Genomic DNA, 25,677 nt, shown 5'->3' on the forward strand with positions numbered 1-25,677 from the left:
TGTCACGAAAGGTTAAAGTTCTTGTATACATTAAACACGTAAGTCCGCCGGGGCGAACGACGGAAAAAGGCGTTCGAACCCGCGGACGGCGAAAGTCGGAAATTCGCCGCGAAACGACCGCCGGGCGAACCGTTCGGCCATCACTATTGCCTAGTGCGCCTTCCAGAGATTAAAAGCTACACACAGTCACTGCCCTTCCAAAACTAGGGTCGTTTACTCACACAGCCATAGAATCATTGTTTGCCTCCTTCCAATGTCCACCAGGCTCCTCTAAGTAAGCAAGATGTAGACTCACACCACCATAGGACAGCTGGACTCTTTCCCACCAACTTCCTCTTGGCTCTCTCCGGTGAGCTTTTCCAGACCCAACTTGATCCCAGGACTTAAGCTTGTGAATAGGCTCCCAAGCTACGCCTAGCTGGGACCTTTATGGCTTCTAGAGGCCTCCTTCTAGTATTCTGCCCCAGGGGATGGGTCTCCTACAGATGGCCTCAGAGACTATTAAATGGCCCTCCAACCACACCTCTGCAGGGATTGACTGAAGTCCCATAAATATCCAGGCTGCATACTCTGTCCTTCCTCCCACTATATTTCTGGAATCCTCTAGAACACAGAGGGAAGCAATCAGAGCGACAGCCTGTGAGATACTGAGCAGCCCTAGGTAATCACCCAAGCTCCTCTGCTTACAGTGGAGCCAACTAAATTTACCTGCCAGTCTACACTATAGTAGGAGGGTGCTACATCAGGCTTATCTTTTTTGAGCCCACTCTGGCTTGGTCACCTGATCAGGAGCTCAGGCTCCCCTGGGGGTGGCCAGATGCATGGTAGAGACGGAGCGCCAACAACAGCGGAGCTATGGGAGCCTATAAGTGGTGTCACCACCCCCAGAATTCCCGGTTATTGTTGACCACTCCCTGACACAGGGGAGCCGGAGCTGTGGGATCACGTGATCGAACCAAAACCGGGTGAAAAAAGGTAAGTATACAGATTTTTTTTTACATACCATAGGCAGCATAGATAGAAGGAGAGGGAGGGAACATTTTTATAAAATAGTTATGGTTAGGCAGGAATTCCACTTATTGCTAGCATTTTTAGTATTAGATTAATTTTTGTATTCGGCATATTTTGTGTATTTAATCTAAAAGACAAGTGTCTATGTCCTCTATTATACTTATAACTCTCCTTTTAGGTACTCTTGCAGTTTAAGGCGTTTGATGTGCAGAACTCTGTTGGGTGCACATCAGATTACATCAGGGTGTTCGATGGTCCCAGCAGAACATACCCGTTGCTGTTGGACAGGTCATGCGGCTCCGGACAGATGCCCTCTCTGGTGTCCTCTAGCTCGGTGATGCTGGTGGAATTCGTCACAGATGGGTCAATTACAGCCACTGGGTTCAAAGCCTCATACAGCACAGGTACAGCACAGAATAGATGTATAAAACAAATTCTAAAAACAGCGACATTGGGGTCAACATGGGAGGAATGGGTACCTCCGGTTTAAGGAGAAAAGCAAAACCAACCAGACCTTTTATTGTAAGGGCATATTTCTGTGGGCTAAAGATAGTGGACCACACAAAATGTGCCATGGTACTGCATTGAATAATGATCATGGTTAAAGAGGACATGGTTTATTGGGACATGGCTTTTCAACTCTTCCAGTATGAGCTTCAGCATTCGGTCATAAGACATCTCAGGCCGCGTACACACGGGCGGATTGTATGGCCTACTTAGTCCGTCATACAATCCGACGGACAGTCCGTCATACTTTCGAATGAACGGACTTGACCACACACGGATGCACAAACAGTCCATCGAAAGCTTGCGCGATGACGTGTACAGCACGTACGACGGGACTAGAAATAGGAAGTCCAATACACAGCAATGCAACCTTCCGCCGTGTAAATCCTTTCTGAGCATGCGCCATTCTTAGTCCGTCGAACTAGCCTACTCACGAGCGGATTGTCCGCTGAAACCAAAGTATGACGGACAGAATTACGGAAATTCCGAAATACTTAGTACGCCAGACTGCACGCTAAAAAAGTCCGCTGAAGCCCACACACGAGCGGACTGTCCGCTGAAATGTGTTTCGGCGGACTAAGTAGGCCATACAGTCCGCCCGTGTGTACGCGGCCTCATAGTCATAAAGGAAATGGGTGCTGGACCACTTCTCTCTGCAAGACACTTCAGTAGATACACGATATTGTCAAAAGTATTGGGACACTTGCCTTTACATGCACATGAACTTCCCAGGGATGCCATTCCTATCAATGGCATCCCAGTCTTATGCCGCCTACACATGATCGGAATTATGGTCAGAAAAAGATCTGATGGTTTTCCAGATGGAATTACACTCAATCTGTCTTGCCTACACACGGCCACACCAAATTCTGATCGTTTAGAACGCAGTGACGTACAACGCGTACGACGGGACTAGAAAAAGGAAGTTCAATACCCAGTAGCCAATAGCTTCCGTCTCGTAGTTGAATCTGAGCATGCGTGAGTTTTGGCATGTTGGAATCACCTACACACGATCGGAATTATGGTCGGAAAAAGGTCTGATGGTTTTCCCGATGGAATTCCACTCAAGCTGTCTTGCCTACACACGATCAGAAACCAAATTCTGATCGTTTAGAACGCGGTGACGTACAACGCGTATGACGGGACTAGAAAAAAGGAAGTTCAATACCCAGTAGCCAATAGCTTCCATCCCATAGTAGAATCTGAGCGTGCGTGAGTTTTGGCGTGTCGGAATTGCATACACACGATCGGAATTTCCGATAGAAAGTTTTTCCATCGGGAAAATTGAGAACATGCTCTCAAATTTTTGCTGGCGGGAATTCGGGCAGCTAAATTTCCGATGGAGCATACACACGCTCGCATTTTTTGATGAAAAGCTCTCATCTGTCTTTTGCTGGCCGAAATTACAATCGTGTGTACGCGGCATTAGTCTGTAGGGTTCAATATTGAGTTGGCCCACCCTTTGCAGCTATAACAGCTTCAACTCACCTGGGAAGGCCGTCCACAAGGTTTAGCAGTGTGTCTATGGGAATGTTTCACCATTCTTCCAGAATTTGTGAAGTCAGGCACTGATGTTGGACGAAAAGGCTTGGCTCGCAGCCTCCACTCTAATGCCTCATACACACGGTTGGACATTCCAACCACAAAATCCGTCTGATTTTTTTCAGACGGATTTTGCCTGAAACTTGTGTTGCATACACACGGTCGCGCAACTTTGTCGGAAAATCTGATTGTTCGGAAACGAGGTGAAGTACAAAACGTACGACGGGACTACGTAGAAGCCAGTAGCCAATAGCTTTCGTTTCCAAATTTTTTCTGAGCATGCGTGGCACTTTGTGCGTCGTAATTCTCTACACACGATCGGCAAAACTCTGATCGGATTTTGTTGTCGGAAAATGTTAGATCCAGCTCTCAAACTTTTTCCGTCGGAAATTCAGACTGAGAAAAGTCTGATAGAGCCCACACACAATCGGATTTTCCAACAACATAATCCGATCGGACTTTTTCCGTCGGGATTTCCGACCGTGTGTATGGGGCATTATTCATCCCAAAGGTGTTCTGTCAGGTTGAAGTCAGGCCAGTCAAGTTCCTCCACCCCAAACTCGCTCATCCATGTCTTTATGGGCCTTGCTTTGTGCTCTGGTGCGCAGTCATGTTGCAAGTATTGGAAGTATTAGCCAATTCCATACAAATGACTTAGCACCAAAAAATTATATTTGTTCTTTATTCTCTAAAAAGGGCAGTATTGGGGGATGGGGAGGTGTGGAACTAAAGGTTGGTGCTTGGAGGTGGAGACCAAGGGATGACTCGGAAGGTGGGGGATTCCTGCACATATCTGAGAAAAAAATCCCTGCTTACATGCATGCAAGCACATTACTCTTCTGATCTGCATACTTGCCCACCGGTGGCCCACAACCTACCGAAGGCCCAGCAAGTAGCAGTATGAGAAGGTCAGAACTGGAAGCTTCCATACTGCTCTAATGACATGTTAAATTTAAAATAAAGCTAATTGAAGAGACATGTAGAGGCCTTCTTGGCCTTCTCTGCCCTCAGTACTTTCTGAAATATACACAATTGTCATAATTATTTTCCTTTCAGTGAGCTGCGGCGGGACTTTGGTCAACTCCACTGGGACCGTATTCAGCCCTGGATATGAACAGCAGCAAAATTACCCTGCTTATAGTAATTGCATTTGGACAATTATCGCTCCTTTGGGATACAAAGTAAGAAAAGCTTCACTTTATATACACCATTGGAAGCATCTTGTTATATTTGTTTGAAAAAAAGCAAAAAAAAAAAAAAAAACCTGTTGTTTCTTGTAAGAAGTTCAGATATGCCCCGTGTCTCCTGCACATTTCCTATATTATCTCAAAGAGCCCTATTTGTTCTTACGCTGGATTGCATAAAGATTAGCCTTTAGACTGTAGAGATCTGAGAGTTGGAAATTTAGCAAAAGATTTTGGGCAGGGCTGACACCACTCAGTCAATGTAAATGCTGTGTGTTGTCAACCAGGCTTATGTGCTGAGTGCATTTCTGGCAGATCAACAGATGCTTTCCTGTACTTGCAGGCAGGGCCAGATCTAGGGGGATGCTGGAGGGGGTCTGTGCCCTCCCCCAGATTTTGGTCTATACCCCCCCCCCCCCCCAGAACCAGTGGCATCAACATGGCGGACACTATAATGAGGCCCAACCCAACCATTGCAGTGCACATAGCTACAAGGATAACATGAAAGTGCGATGATGCTTTGCATCCCTAGATCAGGCGGGCTTGACAGGCCTTTAGTTTGTTTGCTGCTGGAGAGATATATTCAAATTCATATTTTATGCCTGAAGTATATTTAAAAGACAAGTATGGGAATTCCATTTTTTTAAGAATCATACTTACCTAGGTGGATGCATTCTATGCATGAAGGTAAAAAACCTTCAGTGTGCAGCTCTGCACCCCCCCCCCCATGCCTGCCTGAGCCCAATCACGATCCAGCAATGTGCAGAAGAGCAGTGTCTTTCCCAGCCTTCTGCTTCCTTATTGGCTCAGAGACAGCAGCAGGAGCAATTGGCTCCCCCCTGCTTGCTGTCAATAACAGCCAGTGAGGAGAGAGCGGGGGCGGAGCTGAGCCCCACTGTATTTGTGAATGGGCACATGGTGCGGGGCTCTGGAGCGAGAACGCACAAGTGCTCCCATAGAAAATGGCTTGCTATTCGGACACTCAGCAGGGAGGAGGGGCCAGGAGCACCAGCAGGAGACCTGAGAAGAGAAAAATCGAGGCAGCGCTTTGCAAAATACATGTTTGTTATTTAAAAAAAAATAAAAACTGAGCCTTTAGTGTCACCTTAAAGAGGAGGGCTGTTTAAAAAAAAAAAAATTAAAAGTCAGCAGCTGCAAACACTGTAGCTGCTGACTTAATAAGCCGACTTACCTGTCCAGATGCGCCCGCGACCCGTCCCTCGGCTCTCGGGTCCCGGCACCACCATTCTTTCTAAGGGAAACAGGCAGTGGAGCCTTGCGGCTTCACTGCCCGTTTCCTACTGCGCATGCGCGAGTCGCTCAGCGCTTTGTGAATGGGAAGCGCTGTGTTCTGGGACACACAGTTCCCAGAACACAGCGCGACCCATTACCCAGAAGACAACGCGACGAGGAGAGAAGAAAGAAGATCTCCGCGGAGGAGGAAGAGGCAGATTGAAATTATGTGCCTAGCAACAGGCATTTCTGGTAAGTAAAGAAAAAAAAAAATTTTCATTTTTTTTTTTTTTTATGTATTTTTTTTTTCAGGGTGGCCCTCCACTTTAAATAAAATGTTGGCAGCTGTAATTGTTTTTGTCACATGATGTGCTATTTATATTTTAAATGAAATTAAAACATTTAAAATATATATATATATATATATATATATATATAAATAAATATAACAATAATATATATTTTTTTTTTTTTTTTATTTAACTTCTTTTAATTTAATATGTGTTGTGATTTTCAGGTCCAGCTGGCCTTTGTTAGTTTCAGCCTAGAGTCCAGCAAGTCTTGTTCTTATGACTGGCTGGAGATCAGAGATGGGATTTTGCCCGCCTCACCCTTGGTAGGACCAGCATACTGTGGCAATCAAAAAATCCAGCTAATCACTTCCACCAAAAATGGCCTTGTCCTGCATTTCATGAGTGACTATTCTGGAGAGAGTTCCGGATTCATGGCAAACTACTCCATCGGTAAGTTGATTCAACCTTTATATATGTCATTTTAACTATGAAAAGCATACAAATCTCCTATTAAGAGATGATTCCTACTTAGGCAGGCCACACATGGTGCTTTTTTTTTTTCCTGCAACCTCGGGTTGCAGGGAAGGAATTTGCTGCATTCCCCCATCACAGTGCTGACAGGGGAATCCCTTTTGCCAAGCCAATGTCTTCTCCTGGGGGAGCCACCCCCACCGGGAGAGCACAGTGATTATTACTATACAGCTATACCAGCCAATTGTGATAATCACAAGTAAAATCCAGCAGGCTGGTTGTACCCAAGTTGATTCATTGATCAACTTGGTACATAATGCCTTCCCATACACGGTTTCTAGTGAACTGATTCAAACTGTCTATGGCCAGCAATAGGCTGCTTTATAGAATAGAAAAGAATAGAATAAAACAGATTTGAATAGAATATAATAAAACAGAAAATAAAGGAATAGAATAGAACTGAATAGAATAGAAAAGAATAGAATAGAAAATAAAATAGAATGGATTAGTATAGGGGAAAAAAACAGAATAGAATATAATTAAACAAAATAGAAAATAATAAAAGAATAGAAAATAATAGAATAAAAAATAAAATAAACAGAATAGAGTAGAATAGAATAAAAATATGAATATAGCCATCTTCCAAATATATGAAACTATATGAAATTCCGAAAAAATAAAAAATAAAATAAAAAAAAAGGTGACCTCTAAACACCTGTTATAGGTAAAGAATTTCATATTACAGCTGCCTTTTGCAATGTCTTGAATTAAAGATCAGATAAATGTCAAGATGTCTCCTAATTGCAAACTATGATTTTTTTTTCAGTTCCGGCTGCATAAGCCCCAGACCGCGATCATCTTGTGACCTTCAGTGAAAAAATAAATAAACAGCCACAAAATGAACAAATGACTGTAAAATCGTTACCAATACAAAAAAAAATCGGAGGCATTGACCATTATAGCAGTGAAGATAGGCAGCCGGCAACCAGAGACATGCAAATGCATAGACCTTTATTTGCTACAGGGTGATTACAGGATAAGACAACTTACGCGTTTCGTCCATGTGGTCATAATCATAGCATGCTAATACGTTTTATATATTTATGATACTTTTTATATATTTATATTTTTTAATCTGGTATGCAAGATCACTTCAGCTTTAACAATAAAGATGGCAAGTGTTTCAGATTTTCCCAGATAGGCTTCCATGTCTGGGACAGTCTCTCATCCCATGATACTGTGTCTTGGGTCATGACCCAGGATCACAGTGTCAACTTTATTTCAATCACTGCATATTCACATTATGGTGATCGGGGGGGCCATGATTAGGCAGTGACCACATAATTAGAGGCAGGGTTTGGGGGGGGGGGTCATCTCTTTAAAGTGGGCAGGAGTACATGCCGGACCCTCCAGTAGCGTGCCCGTTACATCTGGTGTCTCCAGTAGAGTATATTCCTTACATCTGGTGTCCCACCATAGAGTTCTTCCTTACACCTGGTGTCCACATCAGAGTGCCCCCTTACATCAGGCGTCCCTCCACACATCAGTGACCCCCCCCTCACAGATAAGACACTGTGAAAAGATGAAAAGAAAGCAGCTCCTCCTTCATCTCTCCGGTCAGGTCACATGACATGGGGAGAGAAGAAGGACAGTCTTTCTTCATTCCATAGCAGTTCCTCGCTGAGACTGAGGTGAGCTCTCAGTCTCAGGGCCATCTCTCTATCACCCCCTGCAGGCTGAAGGGAGGAGAACATCTAATCCTCTCTCCAGCCATTTTAGGGAGCCACAGTCCAGTCTATGGTTAACACTTTTTCTTCAAGCCAAACCCAAACACTTTAGCAGCACACAGTCATTTTTTGTTTTGTTTTAGTATACACTATAGATTGTAACAGACCTGGGCCACCTTTGGGCACTCCAAAGATAATAGTAACGTGGCACACATAGTGCCCCCTCACCCTCCTGTCAAACCTTGTTCAAAGCCACATTCCTGTCTGAATAATGTGTCTGGGTTTCAGGAGGACTGAAACCCAGACACACGATTCAAAACCCGGACTGTGAATACTGGACAGGTGGTAACCCTAGTCCAGTCCGAATAATGTGTCCAGTTTTCAGGCTGACTGCCTGATTTAAAACCTGGACTGTCCATGGTGAATCCAGGATTGGTGGCAACCTTAAAGTGGATGTAAACCCACTCTCATCCTTTCTAAACTACTGCAATATTGGTTATCTAGAAGGATATGCATGCCTCCTGCACGTATTCTTATCTGTCAAATGTCTCCCCTCTGTCTGCTATGAGACCCGAAAAACTGCAGATTTTGTTGGTGGGTCTGTTTTCCAGGTCTCAGTGGGTGGAGTCGTGATGTCAGTAGACTCCCCGCCCACCTCTACATGCCCCTTATCAACATGCATTTTCTCCTGTGTATTTCTTACACTGAACTTCTGCTAGGATCACTAACATCCAGGCAAAACCCAGAAAGGTCCCCACATGACTTCAGCGTGTCCAATCATGCTGAGGTGTGGAACAGCCAATCCTGGCAGAGCAGCAGAAGAAAGGAGTGGGGGAGGGAATTAAAAAATAATGCATGTCTCTTAGGCTAGTGCACGAGATATGTAAATCACCCGTCACTCACAGCAAGGGGGAGGATTTGACAAAGTTTTTCTCTGTTTGTCAAGATTTATCTCACTGAACAATAAAAGAGGATTGCGCAGAGCTGGATTAACTCTTTGTGGCAAGACTCAAATGATAGGAAATCTTATACTCTACATTATAACATAAAAAATAAATAAATAAATTCTGGTCTACATCCACTTTAACCTGAGGACTGTGGGTGGGGCTAACTGTGATTTGGAGACAGGGACTAAAATGTTGGTAAGAAGGCTTTACATACACTGTAAAGGACAAGGATTTTCATGCCCATTTTTCTAGACGTTTACTTAGGCCCCTTTCACACTGGGGAGCTTTGCAGGCGCTACAGCTCTAAACATAGCGCCTGCAAAGTGTCCTGAAACAGCCGCTGCTGTGCCTCCAGAGTGAAAGCCCCCGAGGGCTCTCATACTGGAGCGGTGCGCTTGCAGGACGTTACAAAAACTCCTGCAAACAGCATCTTTGTAGCTGTGAAGGAGCGGTGTATACACCACTCCTAAACCGTTCCTGCCCATTGAAATCAATGGGGCAGCGCGGCCATACCGCTGGCAAAGCGCCGCTGCAGCAGCGCTTTGCATCTGGTTTTAGCCCTTTTTCGGCCGATAGCGGGGGTTAAAAACATCCCGCTAGTGGCCGAATAGCGCCGCTAAAATGACGGTAAAGCAGCTCTAAAAATAGCGCTGTCTTACCGCCAGCGCCTGCACTGCCCCAGTGTGAAAGGGGCCTAAACATAGCCGCTACATTTGGAGAGGGGTCAACAAGGCCTATGATGAAAGGTCCACTATTCCTACTGTGAAACACGGAGGTGGATCGCTGATGTTTTGGGGATGTGTGAGCTACAAAGGCACAGGAAATTTGGTCAAAATTGTTGGCAAGATGAATGCAGTACGTTATCAAAAAATACTGGAGGAACATTTGCATTCATCAGCCAGGAAGCTGCACATGGGACGTACTTGGACATTCCAACATGACAACGATCCAAAACACAAGGCCAAGTCCACCTGTCATTGGCTACAGCAGAATAAAGTGAAGATTCTGGAGTGGCATCTCAGTCTCCTGACCTCAATATCATTGAGCCCCTCTGGGGAGATCTCAAACGTGCCGTTCATACAAGGCAGCTCAAGAATTTTGCAGGAACTGGAGGCTTCTGCCAAGAGGAATGGGCGGCTTTACCATCTGAGAAGATAAAGAGCCTCATCCACAAATACCACAAAAGTCTTCAAGCTGTCATTGATGTTAAAGGGGACAATACACAATATTAAGAACTGGGGTGTGTAAACTTTTGATCAGGGTCATTTGGGTAGTTTCTGTTGTCATTATGATTTAAAAAGAGTAAACACAGTTGATTGATAATAAATAGCTTCAGCCAAACACTAACCATGAGTGAAAGAAAAGTTTTTGTGTTATCATTCATATTCTCTGAAAAATGGCCAAGAAATCATAAATTCTGCCAGGGTATGTAAACTTACGTATAATAAAAAAAACAATCAGCACAAACAAAATAAAACCACAATTAATACCACCTGAACATTTTGGGCCAATCACATCACCTCATAAACATACGAAAGACAAAATAAGTGCAGCGCAATGAGAAATGAAGTCTGTAAGCACAATAAATTATGCAGAGGAACCACAAGTCCCAGAATAAGGAATGGAGAAAGCCTTGTGCAGAATAATGCAAGTTCCTGTGAGACACCACCTCCACCAGCTGATACGATGGGGATGTGTGTGGGGGGGGGGGTTACCTACCTGACATACACTGGCTTACCTGACACACACTGACCTACATGACATGCACTGACCTACCTGGCTGACATACACAGACCTACATGACACACACTGACCTACCTGACATACACTGACCTACATGACATAAACTGACCTACCTGACACACACTGACCTACCTGGCTGACATACACTGACCTACCTGACATGCACCTACCTGACATACCCTGACCTACCTGACATAAACTGACCTACCTGACATACACTGACTTACATGACATAAACTGACCTACCTGACACACACTGACCTACCTGGCTGACATACACTGACCTACCTGACATGCACTGACCTACCTGACATACCCTGACCTACCTGACATAAACTGACCTACCTGACATACACTGACTTACATGACATAAACTGACCTACCTGGCATAAACTGACCTACCTGACATACACTGACTTACATGACATAAACTGACCTACCTGACACACACTGACCTACCTGGCTGACATACACTGACCTTCCTGACATACACTGACCTACCTGACACACACTGACCTACCTGACACATACTGACCTACCTGGCTGACATACACTGACCTACCAAACACACACTGACCTAGCTATCTGACATACACTGACCTACCTGACATACACTGACCTACCTATCTGACATACACTGGCCTACCTGACCAGACTTCAGGTGAGGTGACCTCCTCCTGCAGCCCAGCCGTAGTGTGCGGCGTGCCCATCACCGTAGAGTGGAGGCAGCCAGAGCTATGACAGGAGAGGAGAGCCGCCCGCCCGAGCGCTGAGCGGGGATCTCCTCACAGTGACGCGGCGGCCGCATTGTAATTCCCATAATTTACTGCATATACAGACAGATTTTACTGTTGTGGGTTTACTATCAACAAATGTGTCTCTGGTGCTAGAGACTCGGAAGACAGCGAGGATAATTGGGCCAAGCTGGACCAATGTAACTATGCAAAATAAAAATAAAACTATACCTGGAGTTCAGCTTTAGGAATTCAAACATGAAACTGGATTTAAGCTTAGGTGGAGTAAAACACTCTGTTCTGTTCAACTAATGGCAATCAATGGGGAACATTGCAAGCACATGCAATACCAATATAATCCACTGGGTGGCAGGCTATTCCCATGAACAAAGCTTTTATTATTACAGTGAAGACAGCCAACTGCAGTCATCTGCCCCATAGCTGTGTGATTTACTTAATATTTTCCCAAGCTCTGTAAACATTTATTGCACAAACATAAACTTTACAGTTTGTTGTCACACTGAGGTGCGATGACATGCCACGATATTTACCTATATTGAAGTTTTACAGTCTGAAAAAAAACTAAAAAAAAATGCATAGATGTAAAGAGACACAAAAACAGAATGAAAATGGTAAAAAAAAACTAAAAAAATTAAATAAAAAAGGACAAAATAGCTGAATGCAGGCATAATACACACAGGCACGTTTGCACTATATATATATATATATATATATATATATATGTCAGGTCGGTCAGTGTATGTCATGTATTCAAATTATTAGAATGATTCCTAATCCTATGCTATAATATAATATAATAAATAATATAATATAATATAATACAATGCTATCTATCTATCTATCTATCTATCTATCTATCTATCTATATATATATATATAGATATATCTATATAGATATAGATATATAGATATATATACAGATATATCTATAGCATTGTATTATATTATTTATTATATTATATTATAGCATAGGATTAGGAATCATTCTAATAATTTGAATGCATTGTTTAATAGATGAAGCAGGAAAGATTTTAGGTGTAAAGCACGGCACACACGGCAAGGGTGAACCAAAAAAAAACAAAAAAACCTGACAGCTCACGAGGAGGTCCCTGTACTAACTATGCAATGTTAGTACAGTGCAGTGGCAGCTGGTGCTCTATTTTTGGGAAGGGGGGGGGGGGAGCAAACAAACCTTCAGATCCTCCCTGCATCTCCTCCTCCTCCTCGATGGCTTCACGGCGGCTTCCCCTGTGTCTCCTCCTCCATGGCGGCCAATGCGGTCGCTTCTCCTCTCGGCCAATTGGGGTCTCAGGACCCGCTTCCTGATTGGAGGAGAATTAGGAAGACAATAGCAAATAATAATTCGCTATTGTCGCACAACTGGGTGGGCTCAGGGCACAGTGCTCTGCGCCCCGAGCCCACCCTTTTTTTTAAGCCAATTAGAGCCTCTGGCTCTAATTATGTGCTTCTAAAAAAAAACAAAAAAACATTGGAATCCATGAGTCCGGCGCCCTGCGTGTAGTTAAGGGGGCCAGACGCATGGATTGGGGAGGCGACGCTCCTGTGCCCCTTATGGATGGGCTTCCATTGGTACAGCAATCTCCCTGCTGTGCTATTGTGCTCTGACAAAGGGATCGCCCCCTCGCCAGAACACATTGGTCAGCACTCTCCACCATTGGCTGCGAGCGCTGATTGAATGCCGATTGGCTGCTGGTTTTCCAGCATGCTCGCTCAACCAAAGCCGGCTGTGAGATTGGCTGTCAAACAAGGACCTGTACACACGGGCCGAATCTCAACCGGTATCTACTGTGCCGGCAATTTCAGTGTACGGAGCTTAAGTCACAACGTTGCATTCCTTCACTTTGCAACTCTTTGCAAATCGCACTATAAGGGAGATAGCTCAATTCACACTTGTGCAACTCGTCGTGAGACTTGTCATGTGACTTTGGACACATAAAGTCGCATGACAAGTCACAGGTCATGTATTTCAATGGAAGCCGTTCAAATCTATGTGACTTAAAGTCACAGCGACTTTAAAAAAGGTTCCTGTGCTACTTCGAAGCGACTTTCATGCAAGAGACTGCAATATATACTCTCAAAAGCTGCATGAAAGTCACATCTTATTGTTATCAGTGCGACCAGCCAAAGTTGCATCAAAGTCTCAATGTAAAGTCACAATGTAAACCAAAAACGCAATCTGCTGCAGGCAAACAAAAAGTCCCTGACCCTTTCAAAAAAAAGCACCAGTTGAAAACGCAGATGTGAACGTGACCCAAAGGAAATCACTCTGCAGAAACGCATAGGTGTGAACCTTGGTTCACATCTATGTAGTTTGCGTTTGATCCCTTTCTGATGCGCTTTTTCACATGCGTTTTTGATGAATTTTTCCACACAATTTTTACACGTTTTGTGTTTTTCTGCTTTTCTTTTTTTTTTTAAAAAAGGGGCGATGTTTTTGTTGTTAGGCAGATTAAAAAATGCAAAACGCATCAAAAAGGCATCAAAAACATACTACATGCGTTTCTGCAGCATTGTCTATTGACGACTATTGAACCAAAAATGCTCCGTGTTGCATTTAAAAAAAGCCCATTATCCTTTACAAAAACGCAGCAGCTGAAAAATGCATAGGTATCCCATAAGAAACCATGTTAAGTAGACTGTAGTGCCCTTCTGCAAAATACACTAAAAAGGTGTGAACCAGGACCTAGGCTAGGTTCACACCTATGCGTTTTGCAGTGCGTTTTCAGTTTTGCAGAAATGCACTACAGTCCATTTAACAAGATTCCCTATGGGACACGTTCACATCTGTGCGACTTCAACTGGGTCAGCAACTTGTTATGCCTGCCTTGTGTTTTTGCTCCATAGGCTTCAATGGAAACACAGAAGAAACGCATCAAAAACGCAGTGATTACGTTTTTGCTGGTTTCTTCTGCATGACAACAGATACCTCACAAAAACGCAAAACACATCAAAAACGCATTCAAAATGCATCAAAAACGTGTAAAAAAAAAAGCTAAACGAATTGGGAAAATGCATCAACTGCAACCTGCTATGCAGATTATAGTTGAAGCATTTTCCCGATTTACTTTGACACAAGTTTTTAATGCATCTTTGATGTGTTTGCTATTTTTGGGAGGTATCTGTTGTCCTGCAGAAGAAGCCAGCAAAAACACAGCAGAAACACATCAAAAACTAAAGCACTGCGCTTTTGATGCGTTTCTGCTGCGTTTCTATTGAAGTCTATGGAAGTAAAAACGCAATCTGTCCCTGACCCTTTAAAAAAACGCACCGGTTGGGAACGCACAGATGTGAATGTGACCCATAGGAAACCATGTTACATGCACTGAAGGGCGTTTCGACAAAACTGAAAACGCACTGAAAAACGCATAGATGTGAACTTATCCTTAACCTAGGTTCACACCAGTACGGCGTGGGGAAACGCATGTGATAAATTGCGCTGCAAACAGAAAATTGCAACGTTGTCGCTCTAAAGAAGCACCCTGGCTCCATTCACACCTAGTCGATTTTTAATCGCAGGCGTTATTTCCACGATTCTGCACGAGGTTCAAAATTGCGGCAAAACACGGGACACATTTGCGATGCCATTACTTCTTAGGCCCCTTTCACCCTTGTGCAACTTTTCATGCGACTTTGGACATCAGAAGGGCATGACAAGTCGTACCCCATGACTCCCAATGATAACCATTCATATCTGTGCGACTTCAAGTCAAAGTAGTCCCTGTATTCCATTCTACTTTGGTCTGCCTTTGACGCGAGTTGAGGTCGCTAGACCTCAAGTTTACACAGGCATTCCCTGAAATCACATCAAAATCGCAGCCGCAAAATCACAGCAAAATTGCAGTAAAATAACGTGACTTTCAAGTTGCGACAGTGTGAAAGGGGCCTTCACACTTGTGCGACTTGTCCTGCAACTTGGGACTGAAAAGTCGCATTACAAGTCGCTCCCCATGTTTTCCAATGTGTACCATTCATATCTGTGCGACTTCAAGTCTCGACGACTTTAAAGTAGTCCCTGCACTACTTTGGTCTGACTTTGATGCCATTTGAGGTCCGCAAACCTCATGTCTCCACAGGTGTTGCTTAAAGTCGCATCAAAATTGTGGTAAAATCGCAGCAAAAATTGCGGCAAAATCGTGCGACTTTTAGTTCAAATGTGACTGCAGTGACTTGAACTCGCACAATTTTGCAGCGATTTCAGGGAATGCCTGTGTAAACTTGAGGTCTATGGACCTCAACTCGCATCAAAGTCGGACTAAGGTTCGGTTTCCACTAGTGCGACTTTTCATGCGATTTAGGACTGAAAAGTCGCATGACAAGTCGTACCTCATGATTTCCAAAGAGTACCGTTCATATCTGTGCGGCTTCAAGTCGCAGCGACTTTAAAGTAGTCCCTGCACTACTTTGGTCCCACTTTGATGCGACTTGAGGTCCATAGACCTCAAGAACACACAGGCATTGCTTCAAGTCGCAGCAAAAAATTGCGGTAAAATCGCGCTAATTCGCGTGACTTTGGGGACGCAATAGTGGAAACATAGCCTAAGGCTCGCTTTCCACTAGTGCGACTTTTCATGCGATTTGGGACTGGAAAGTCACATGACAAGTCACACCCCATGATTTCCAATGAGTACCGTTCATATCTGTGCAATTTCAAGGACGCAGCGACTTTAAAGTAGTCCCTGCTCTACTTTGGTCCCACTTTGATGCGACTTGAGGTCCATAGACCTCAAGAACACGCAGGCATTGCTTCAAGTCGCAGCAAAAAAAATCGCTGTAAAAACGTGGCAAAATCGCGTGACTTTGGGGACGCAATAGTGGAAACATAACCTAAGGCTCGCTTTCCACTAGTGTGACTTTTCATGCGATTTGGGACTGAAAAGTCACATGACAAGTCGCACCCCATGATTTCCGATGAGTACTGTTCATATCTGTGCGACTTCAAGTCGCAGCGACTTCACAGTAGTTCCTACACTACTTTGGCCCCACTTTGATGCGACTTGAGGTCCATAGACCTCAGGACTACACAGGCATTGCTTCAAGTGGCGGCAAAAAAACTGCGGCAAAATCGCGCGACTTTGGGGCTGCAGTAGTGGAAACCGAGCCTAAGGCCGGGTTCATACCACAGCGATGCGGGAACGCCGCGAATCCGCTGCGTTTTCCCGCATCGCACACCTCCCGCCGGCAGTTCACACTGCCTTATGCGGATGGCTGGGAGTGTCAATGATATGTTAATGACACCCCCAGATCCGTCCGCATATCGCAGTGCGATCTGCCGACTCGCACAGGAATCGGATCGCATGGTGTGAACCCCCATGCGATCCGATTCTGTTGCGGACCAAAAAAAGGGTCCCGTGCGAGTTTGCTGCGGGAGCGATGCGAATTCAGCCATACTATCTGTATGGCTGTACTCGCATCGCTACGGAGATCGGATGTGATTTGCGGTGCGAATCACATCCGGATCTCCCCCCGCAGCGGTGTGAACCCAGCCTAAAGGAGTACAGGGACTACTTTGACTTGAAGTCGCTCAGATATGAGCGGTACCCATTGGAAATCATGGGGAACGGCTTGTAAATGTCATGCCACTTTGCAGTCCCAAGCCGCAGGACTTGGGAGCCTAACGACACCCCAATCGCGGGCAAATTTTGCCGCGAGATAATTCGCGCAGCGATCGCGGACGAATCGCAACGCTCGTCGCTCATAAAAGGAGCAGAAGCTTCTTTTAAGCGACAGCAACGCATGTTTGCGATTGCATCGTGTGCGAAATTGCGGGCACGTTTGGGCCGGATGGACTCTCAAACGCGTCCCGCGTTTCGCCGCGATTTGGGAATCGCAGGCAGAATTGTGGTGGTTCCACCCACGAATTAAATCGCCTGGTGTCATTTTAGGTTAAAAAATAAATTCCTCTTTGGAGGTTCTTTCACGGATATAACGTGGATGGGAAGGTTAGAAGGTTGGTTCAGCTACCTGAGGAGCAATGAAGGGGTTAAAGCACTTGGGGAATGCGATCGGTGCGAGCCAAGCATCGTCCGATGGTGTCCTCCTCGTATTGGGTGACAATAAAGGGTTAGGAGGATTCCGGAGATTGCCGAGAACCTGTTATTTCACGTGGTGGCAATTCCAGCTGAGCTTGAAATGGAAAGCCTGAGGGAGAGGAGAGGGAAAGGTCCGCCTGAGCGCCAAATCCAGCAATCCCATCCAGTGACGTGAGCAGCAATCAAGTCCCCTTCCCTGGAGAGACAGCGAGCTCCGAGCGAGCAGCAACCTCAGCAGCAGAAGCCAGCGATCGCTCGCCGAGCTCCGACGCTCTCCAGGAAAAACTTGGAATCGTCTACCACCTTCTATCCTCCGAAAAACGGGCAGGAATGGGTCTGGCAACGCCTCGCTGAAGGTCCACAGCTGCCAGGTCCACCACGCCACATCTCAAGATGTTCGCTGCCCCTTTAATAGCCATGGGGGCCACCCTGGGCACGGCCTCGGGGCTCTTTACCCTCTGCGGACTATTGTTCCTGTGCAGGTATCTGCGGAAGAGGAAGATGTCGCCCGACAGCGGGGAAGGGACGCCGGTCACCATGGCCAACGTTCTGCAATCGGGGCAAGTGGTGAGTACCAAACCAAGCTCTATCTGGTCACCTGTATTCCTTGGATTATTATCATATAAGAGTCTGAATAAGATTAAATCTGGACTTTATATACAGTGTAACACCGCGCTTAGCAAGGCGGCACCTACCATGACCTGCTGTGTCCTACACCAGTCTGTAGGTTGTCATTTCTCCCTTCTGAAAATGCTCAGTGCCTGGCTGCCATGCTGGATCTATGGCTTCAGTAGTTTCTGGAACAAATGTGCAGACCAGGGGCTCTTATTAACTTACTGCATGCTTGTAACAGGTTAGTGGGTATGGAAGTACTGATACCAGGCAACTAGCCCATTGCAGCCATGGCACCCCCTCATTTCTATCATAGAAGTACTGATACCAGACAGCTAGCCCATTGCAGCCTTGGCAGCCTCTCATTTCTATCATAGAACTACTGATACCAGGCAGCTAGCCCATTGCAGCCTTGGCACCCTCTAATTTCTATCATAGAAGTACTGATACCAGGCAACTAGCCCATTGCAGCCTTGGCAGCCTCTCATTTCTATCATAGAACTACTGATACCAGGCAGCTAGCCCATTGCAGCCTTGGCACCCTCTAATTTCTATCATAGAAGTACTGATACCAGGCAACTAGCCCATTGCAGCCATGGCACCCCCTCATTTCTATCATAGAAGTACTGATACCAGGCAACTAGCCCATTGCAGCCTTGACACCCTCTCATTTCTATCATAGAAGTAATGATACCAGGCAGCTAGCCCATTGCAGCCATGGCACCCTCTCATTTCTACCATAGAAGTACTGATACCAGGCAGCTAGCCCATTGCAGCCATGACACCCTCTCATTTCTACCATAGAAGTACTGATACCAGGCAGCTAGCCCATTGCAGCCATGGCACCCCCTCATTTCTATCATAGAAGTACTGATACCAGGCAACTAGCCCATTGCAGCCTTGACACCCTCTCATTTCTATCATAGAAGTACTGATACCAGGCAGCTAGCCCATTGCAGCCTTGGCACCCTCTCATTTCTACCATAGAAGTACTGATACCAGGCAACTAGCCCATTGCAGCCTTGGCACCCTCTCATTTATATCATTAAAGTAGTGATACCAGGCAACAAGCCCATTGCAGCCATGGCTGGCACCCTCTCATTTTTATCACAGAAGTACTGATGCCAGGTAGCTAGCCCATTGCAGCCTTGGCATCCTCTCATGCCTCATTTCTATCAGAGAAGTACTGATACCAGGCAGCTAGCCCATTGCAGCCTTGGCCCCGTCTAATTTCTATCATAGAAGTACTCATACCAGGCAACTAGCCCATTGCAGCCTTGGCACCCTCTCATTTCTATCATAGAAGTACTAATACCAGGCAACTAGCCCATTGCAGCCATGGCTGGCACCCTCTCATTTCTATCACAGAAGTACTGATACCAGGCAGCTAGCCCATTTCAGCCTTGACACCCTCTCATTTCTATCACAGAAGTACTGATACCAGGCAGCTAGCCCATTGCAGCCTTGGCACCCTCTCATTTCTATCACAGAAGTACTGATACCAGGCAACTAGCCCATTTCAGCCTTGACACCCTCTCATTTCTATCACAGAAGTACTGATACCAGGCAACTAGCCCATTGCAGCCATGGCACCCTCTCATTTAGTACTGATACCAGGCAGCTAGCCCATTGCAGCCTTGGCACCCTCTAATTTCTATCATAGAAGTACTGATACCAGGCAACTAGCCCATTGCAGCCATGGCACCCTCTCATTTCTATCATAGAAGTACTGATACCAGGCAGCTAGCCCATTGCAGCCTTGGCACCCTCTCATTTCTATCACAGAAGTACTGACACCAGGCAACTAGCCCATTGCAGCCTTGGCACCCTCTCATTTCTATCACAGAAGTACTGACACCAGGCAACTAGCCCATTGCAGCCTTGGCACCCTCTCATTTATATCATAAAAGTACTGATACCAGGCAACTAGCCCATTGCAGCCATGGGATCCTCTCATTTCTATCATAGAAGTACTGATACCAGGCAACTAGCCCATTGCAGCCTTGGCACCCTTTCATGTCTCATTTCTATCATAGAAGTACTGATGCCAGGTAGCTAGCCCATTGCAGCCATGGCACCCTCTCATGTCTCATCTCTCAGTGTAGTTTTCCAATAAGACACATAGCAAGAGGAAAAAGCACACCGGTCCAGGTCAGCCAATCAGAATTTATCCTCCATTGTACTAACTCATTTCAACTGTGAGAGGTTGAGAACTGAGCGGTTACAGCGTGCTGCATATTATTGTTGCTCATTCCATCACCTTATTAAAGAAAACCTGACATAAAGGAAATACATTGGGGAGGGGGAGGGGGAGGAGGAAGGGGAGGGGGAGGGGGGTGTTATCAAAGCTGGAACAGACAAAATCTGGAACAGCTGTGTATGACAGCCAATCAGCTTCTATTTCAGCTGCATAAGGCTCCATATCCTGGTGAAAATTAGAATATCATTTACATGATAACAAATAAAAATGCCTATCGTTTAGACGAGTATAAGTATCTTTATTTTCAGCTATGTGACAGTTATTTTCACATCTCATTGAACTCAGCAGGTAAAAAAAAAAAAAATGCCGCCTTTTTAAAAAAAAAAAAAACATATCCTGGTATAAATAAGGATATTGATCATTTACACCATAACTATATCTTTTACACAGGTTCTGCATAAGTAGCTTTATTTTCACTCATGTGACAGTCTTTTTTTTTTTTTTTAATCTCATTGAACGCAGCTGAAAATAACTGTCACCTTTTTGAAAAATATATATATATTTATCTCAGGATCCTGATAAATAAAACAAATAAGGATACTTATCTTTTACACATGTATAAGCAGCTTTATTTTCAGCCACGTGACTGTAATTTTCAAATCTCATTTAACTCGGCTAAAAAATAACTGTCACCTTTTTGAAAATATGGATCCTTATCCTATTAAACAAGGATATCACTTATGATTAACCTCTTCCTGCCCGAAGACATCATATGACATTTTTGACTTTCAGTGGGAATATCTGAATGGTGCCTGCAGCTACAGGCATCATTCAGATATAGTTGTTTTCAGCCGGCGATTCTGTGCACCATAAGAATGATCATGGCGGCAGTTCCCACGCTTGATCGTTCTTACAGGCGACGGGAGAGGACAGTCCCCCCGCCTCCCTCTGCCATCCAATGCTTCTCCGGGCTCTCCCGTGCCATCAGGGACCAAGAGAAAGAATTTGCCGCCGCTGGATGACGACCATAGAGATTTCCAGTGACTAGATGGTCACCAGTCATCTCTATGACTGTCGGAGGCCTGGGCGCGTCGTTATGACGTCACGTCTGGGCCACGAATGTAAACAATGCCGCGATTGTGGCTGGTAAGCATGAGATTGTGGATTTTTTTTCCTGATCTCATGCTTTCCAGCCTGGAGGAGACACGTGAGGTGTTATTGACCCCACATCTCTCCATAAAGAGGACCTGTCACAATAGATTCCTATTACAAGGGATGTTTACATTCTTTGTAATAGGAATAAAAGGGATAAAAAAAAGTAAAATAAAGTGTAAAAAAAAAAAAAAAAAGTAAAATAAAAAACAAAATAATAAAAAAAAAAATGTAAAACACCCCTGTCCCCCATAGCTCAAGCTCAGAAGCGAACGCACTCGTAAGTCCCGCCCACATATGTAAGCGCTGTTCGAACCACACATGTGAGGTATCGCCGCGTGCGTTGGAGCGAAAGCAACAATTCTAGCACTAGACCTTCTCTGTAACTCTAAACATGTAACCTGTAAAAAAAATTTAAAGCGTTGCCTATAGAGATTTTTACGTTTGGTGTCATTCCATGAACGGGCGCGATTTTAAAGCGTGACATCTTGGGTATCTATTTACTTGGCGTAACGTCATCTTTCACATTATACAAACAAATTAGGTTAAGTTTTTTTTTTTTTATCATTTTATTTTTTTTCAAAAAAAGCGTTAAAAAAATTGTTGCGCAAATACCGTGCAAGATAAAAATTTGCAACGACCGCCATTTTATTCCCCAGGGTGTCTGATATATATATATATATATATATATATATATATATATATATACACATATATTTACATGTAGGAGAGAAGTGCCAGAATAGGCCCAGTATGAAAGTGGTTAATACCACAGCACATTTATCATTTACACAAATATAAATATCTTTATTTTCAGCCAAGTAACTCTAATTTTCAAATCTCATTGAACACAGCTGAAAATAACGGTCACCTTTTTAATAATAAAAAAAAAATCTCTTTTATTCTGGTGAAAATAGAGATATTTCTAAATTATACCATAACAAATAAGGATACTAATCCTTTACACGAGTATAAAGATCTTTATTTTCAGCTCTAAAATCATTGAGCTCAACTGAAAATAACTGAAAATCAACTGAAAATAACCGTCACCTTTTGGAAAACAGGAATCCTCATCCTGTTAAAAATAAAGACATTTATAATTTATACCATAACAAATAGAGATATGTATCCTTTATGTAAAAACACCATGTAGTGCTACAAAAGTGACAATGAAACATATAAAGGTGCAATATGTCATACAAAGCATGTAAACCATGTAATGGTGGTGAATATAAAGTGCTAAATGCAAAAAGTGCAAATTCCAATGGCCGGAAACAGTGATATACAGTCGTGCTCAAAAGTTTGCACACCCTGGCAGAAATTGTTAAATTTTGGCATTTTATATTGAAAATATGACTGAACATGCCAAAAAAAATCTTTTTTCAAGAAAAGCGATCACATGAGGCCATTTATTATCACAGTTTTTTTGGGGATCCTTTTTAAATCATAATGATAACAGAAATATCCCAAATGGCCCTGATAAAAAGTTTACATACCCTGGAATGTTTGGCCTTGGTACGGACACAGAAGGTGGCATACACGGGTTAAAATGCCAATTAAAGATTTATTTCTTACATTTGTGGCTTTTTCAATCACGATTAGTGTCTGTGTATAAATAGTCAATGAGTTTGTTAGCTCTCATATGGATGCACTAAGCAGGCTAGACACTGAGCCATGAGGAGGTAGAAAAGAACAGTCAAAAGACCTGCGTAACAAGGTAATGGAACTTTCTAAAGATGGAAAAGGATATAAAAAGATATCTAAAACCTTGAATATGCCAGTCAGTACTGTTTAATCCTTTATTAAAGGGGATGTAAAGGTTTATTTATATTTTTTTAAATAACAAACATATCATACTTGCCTCCACTGTACAGTTCGTTTTGAATGAATGAAATATTTGTATAGCGCACAATGCGAACTGAATCGCCTCTAGGCACTGTGGCGAGCTTTGATCATCTGTTGTTTTGCACAGAGTGGCCCCGTTCCTTGTCTTCTGGGGTCCCTTGCCTGTCTTGGCTCCTCCCCGCAAGAGCTAACCCCCCCCCCCCCCCCCTGGGAAGCGCTCATCCAAGGGAGTTAGCTTTCAGGTGCGCTCCCGTGTGATACAGTTGCCGACCATAGACTGTATCGCTCAGCCCCGCCCCCTGGCACGCCACGCCATTGATTTGAATGATAGTAGCGGGGGCCAATGGCTACGCTGCTATAAATCATCCAATGAAGAGCCCACAAGAGCTGGGGGAAAGCAACGTGGGATCGCGCCCACAGAGATTCAGGGCTCAGGTAAGTAAACCGGGGACTCGTGGGGGGCTGGAGAGTGCAAGGTGTTTTTTCACCTTAATGCATAGGATGCATTAAGGTGAAAAAACACAAAGCTTTATAACCCCTTTAAGAAATGGAAAATTTGGGGCTCTTTTGATACCAAGCCAAGGTCAGGTAGACCAAGAAAGATTTCAGCCACAACTGGTTGAAGAATTGCCCAAGATACTAAGAAAAACCCACAGGTAACCTCAGGAGAAATAAAGGACTGCTCTCCAAAAAAAGACGGTGTGTTTTTTTTTTGGGGGGGACGAAACGCGTTGGTCTTGCTAGTTTAGCTACTTTAGCTTTTATCTTGTGATAACATTTTTGTACACAGCTATGATTCGACGTTTGTACTTTCTAAATAAACCTATCCATTTGATCTATACCATATGGAGGCTTTTTTTTTATAATCCCCATATTTTTTCTGGATGAGAGTGTTCTGCCTTCGCTGCCTGCACCTTGATTGATCCTCATCTGAGTTCCAGCTCTACCCTCTTCCGTGGGAGTCTCAGGGTCCATCATCGAAGTTCCACGTCCTGGTTTTCTTAGCGTGATTGACCCACTGCCGCTGGCGTGTGAGCCCACTACGCCCGGTAAGAGTATTTACCCCCCCCCCCCCCCTGGGTGGAGGACGCATCATTCCTGGTGTTCTATCTGTTTTATTCCACTTCTGAATACATTTCCTTCTTCAAGGGGTGGATTGCTTTCATGTTTTTGGCTATAAGCTTCATTTGAACTTACCTTATTACTCAGTGATCACTTACATCACTGGTTCCAGCCATTGGAATTTGCACTTTTTGTATTTAGCCCTTTACTGTATATTTAACCACTTCCGGACCGTCGCACGCCGATGTACGTCCCTACTTTGGGGACGGATATCGTTGTTATGGCAGCAGCTAGCTGCCATAACCCCCGGTGTCCCCGGGTTCGGCTGGCGGTCTGGTACAGGATAAAAGTGGTCTCTGTGGTGGATTCGCCGCGAGATCACTTTTATCTATGGTGGGAGAGGGGCCGCCTCTCCCACCGCGATCCAGTGCCCTCCGCCGCTTACCGGCAGATGCGATCGTGTCTGTCCCCTGGGCTGGCATGGAGACGAGTGAGGGGAAGATGGCCCCCCCACCCCTCTCCATGACCCTGCAGGGTGGAATTGATGGCATAATGTCACTTCCGCCCCTAGGCCCTTAAAGGGGCATTTTATTTTATTTTTTTAAATGACAATTTTTTTTTTTTTTTTTTATAGCATTTTAGTGTAAATATGAGACGTGAGGTCTTTTTGACACCAGATCTCATATTTAAGAGGACCTGTCATGCTTGTTTTTCTATTAGAAGGGATGTTTACATTCCTTGTAATAGGAATAAAAGTGACAGGTTTTTTTTTTTTTTTCTTAAAGCAGTGTAAAATAAATAAATAAATAAATAAAAATGTAAACGCGCCGCGTCCCGCCGAGCTCGCATGCAGAAGTGAACGCATACGTGAGTAGCGCCCGCATATGAAAACAGTGTTCAAACCACATATGTGAGGTATCGCCACCATTGGTAGAGCGAGAGCAATAATTCTACCTCTAGACCTCCTCTGTAATGCAAAACATGCAACCGGTAGAATTTTTTAATTGTTGCCTATGGAGATTTTTAAGGGTAAAAGTTTGTCGCCATTCCACGAGCGGGGCGCAATTTTGAAGCCGTGACATGTTGGGTATCAATTTACTCGGCGTAACATTATCTTTCACAATATAAAAAAAAAAAAACAATTGGGCTAACTTTACTGTTGTCTTATTTTTTAATTAAAAAAATTATTATTTTTTTTTTTAAAAAGTGCACTTGTAAGACCGCTGCACAAATACGGTGTGACAGAAAGTATTGCAACGACCGCCATTTTATTCTCGGGTGTTAGAAAAAAAATGTATAATGTTTGGGGGTTCTAAGTAATTTTCAAGCAAAAAAAAATGTTT

The 25,677-nt window shown here is 44.2% G+C and overlaps 2 protein-coding genes across 2 annotated transcripts in view; both read left to right on the forward strand.

Annotated features, from left to right (window-relative positions):
• Positions 1-14,650, forward strand: part of LOC143926492 (embryonic protein UVS.2-like) — a 67,475-nt gene extending 52,825 nt beyond the window's left edge. The window contains exons 12-15 of the mRNA XM_077450284.1: positions 1,190-1,415; positions 4,117-4,241; positions 5,995-6,220; positions 14,550-14,650. Of these exons, the coding sequence (XP_077306410.1) occupies positions 1,190-1,415; positions 4,117-4,241; positions 5,995-6,220; positions 14,550-14,650 (678 nt within the window). The remainder of the gene's footprint in view (positions 1-1,189; positions 1,416-4,116; positions 4,242-5,994; positions 6,221-14,549) is intronic.
• Positions 14,651-17,505: 2,855 nt separating this feature from the next.
• SYT13 (synaptotagmin 13) overlaps positions 17,506-25,677 on the forward strand; it is a 73,580-nt gene continuing 65,408 nt past the window's right edge. The window contains exon 1 of the mRNA XM_077463251.1: positions 17,506-18,030. Coding sequence (XP_077319377.1) covers positions 17,857-18,030 — 174 coding nt within the window. The 5' untranslated portion in view covers positions 17,506-17,856. The remainder of the gene's footprint in view (positions 18,031-25,677) is intronic.

Source organism: Lithobates pipiens, unplaced genomic scaffold, assembly GCF_037356315.1.
Source record: "Lithobates pipiens isolate NorthernLeopardFrog02 unplaced genomic scaffold, aLitPip1_a1.2 Scaffold_10, whole genome shotgun sequence".
In the NCBI taxonomy this organism is placed as follows: Eukaryota; Metazoa; Chordata; class Amphibia; order Anura; family Ranidae; genus Lithobates; species Lithobates pipiens.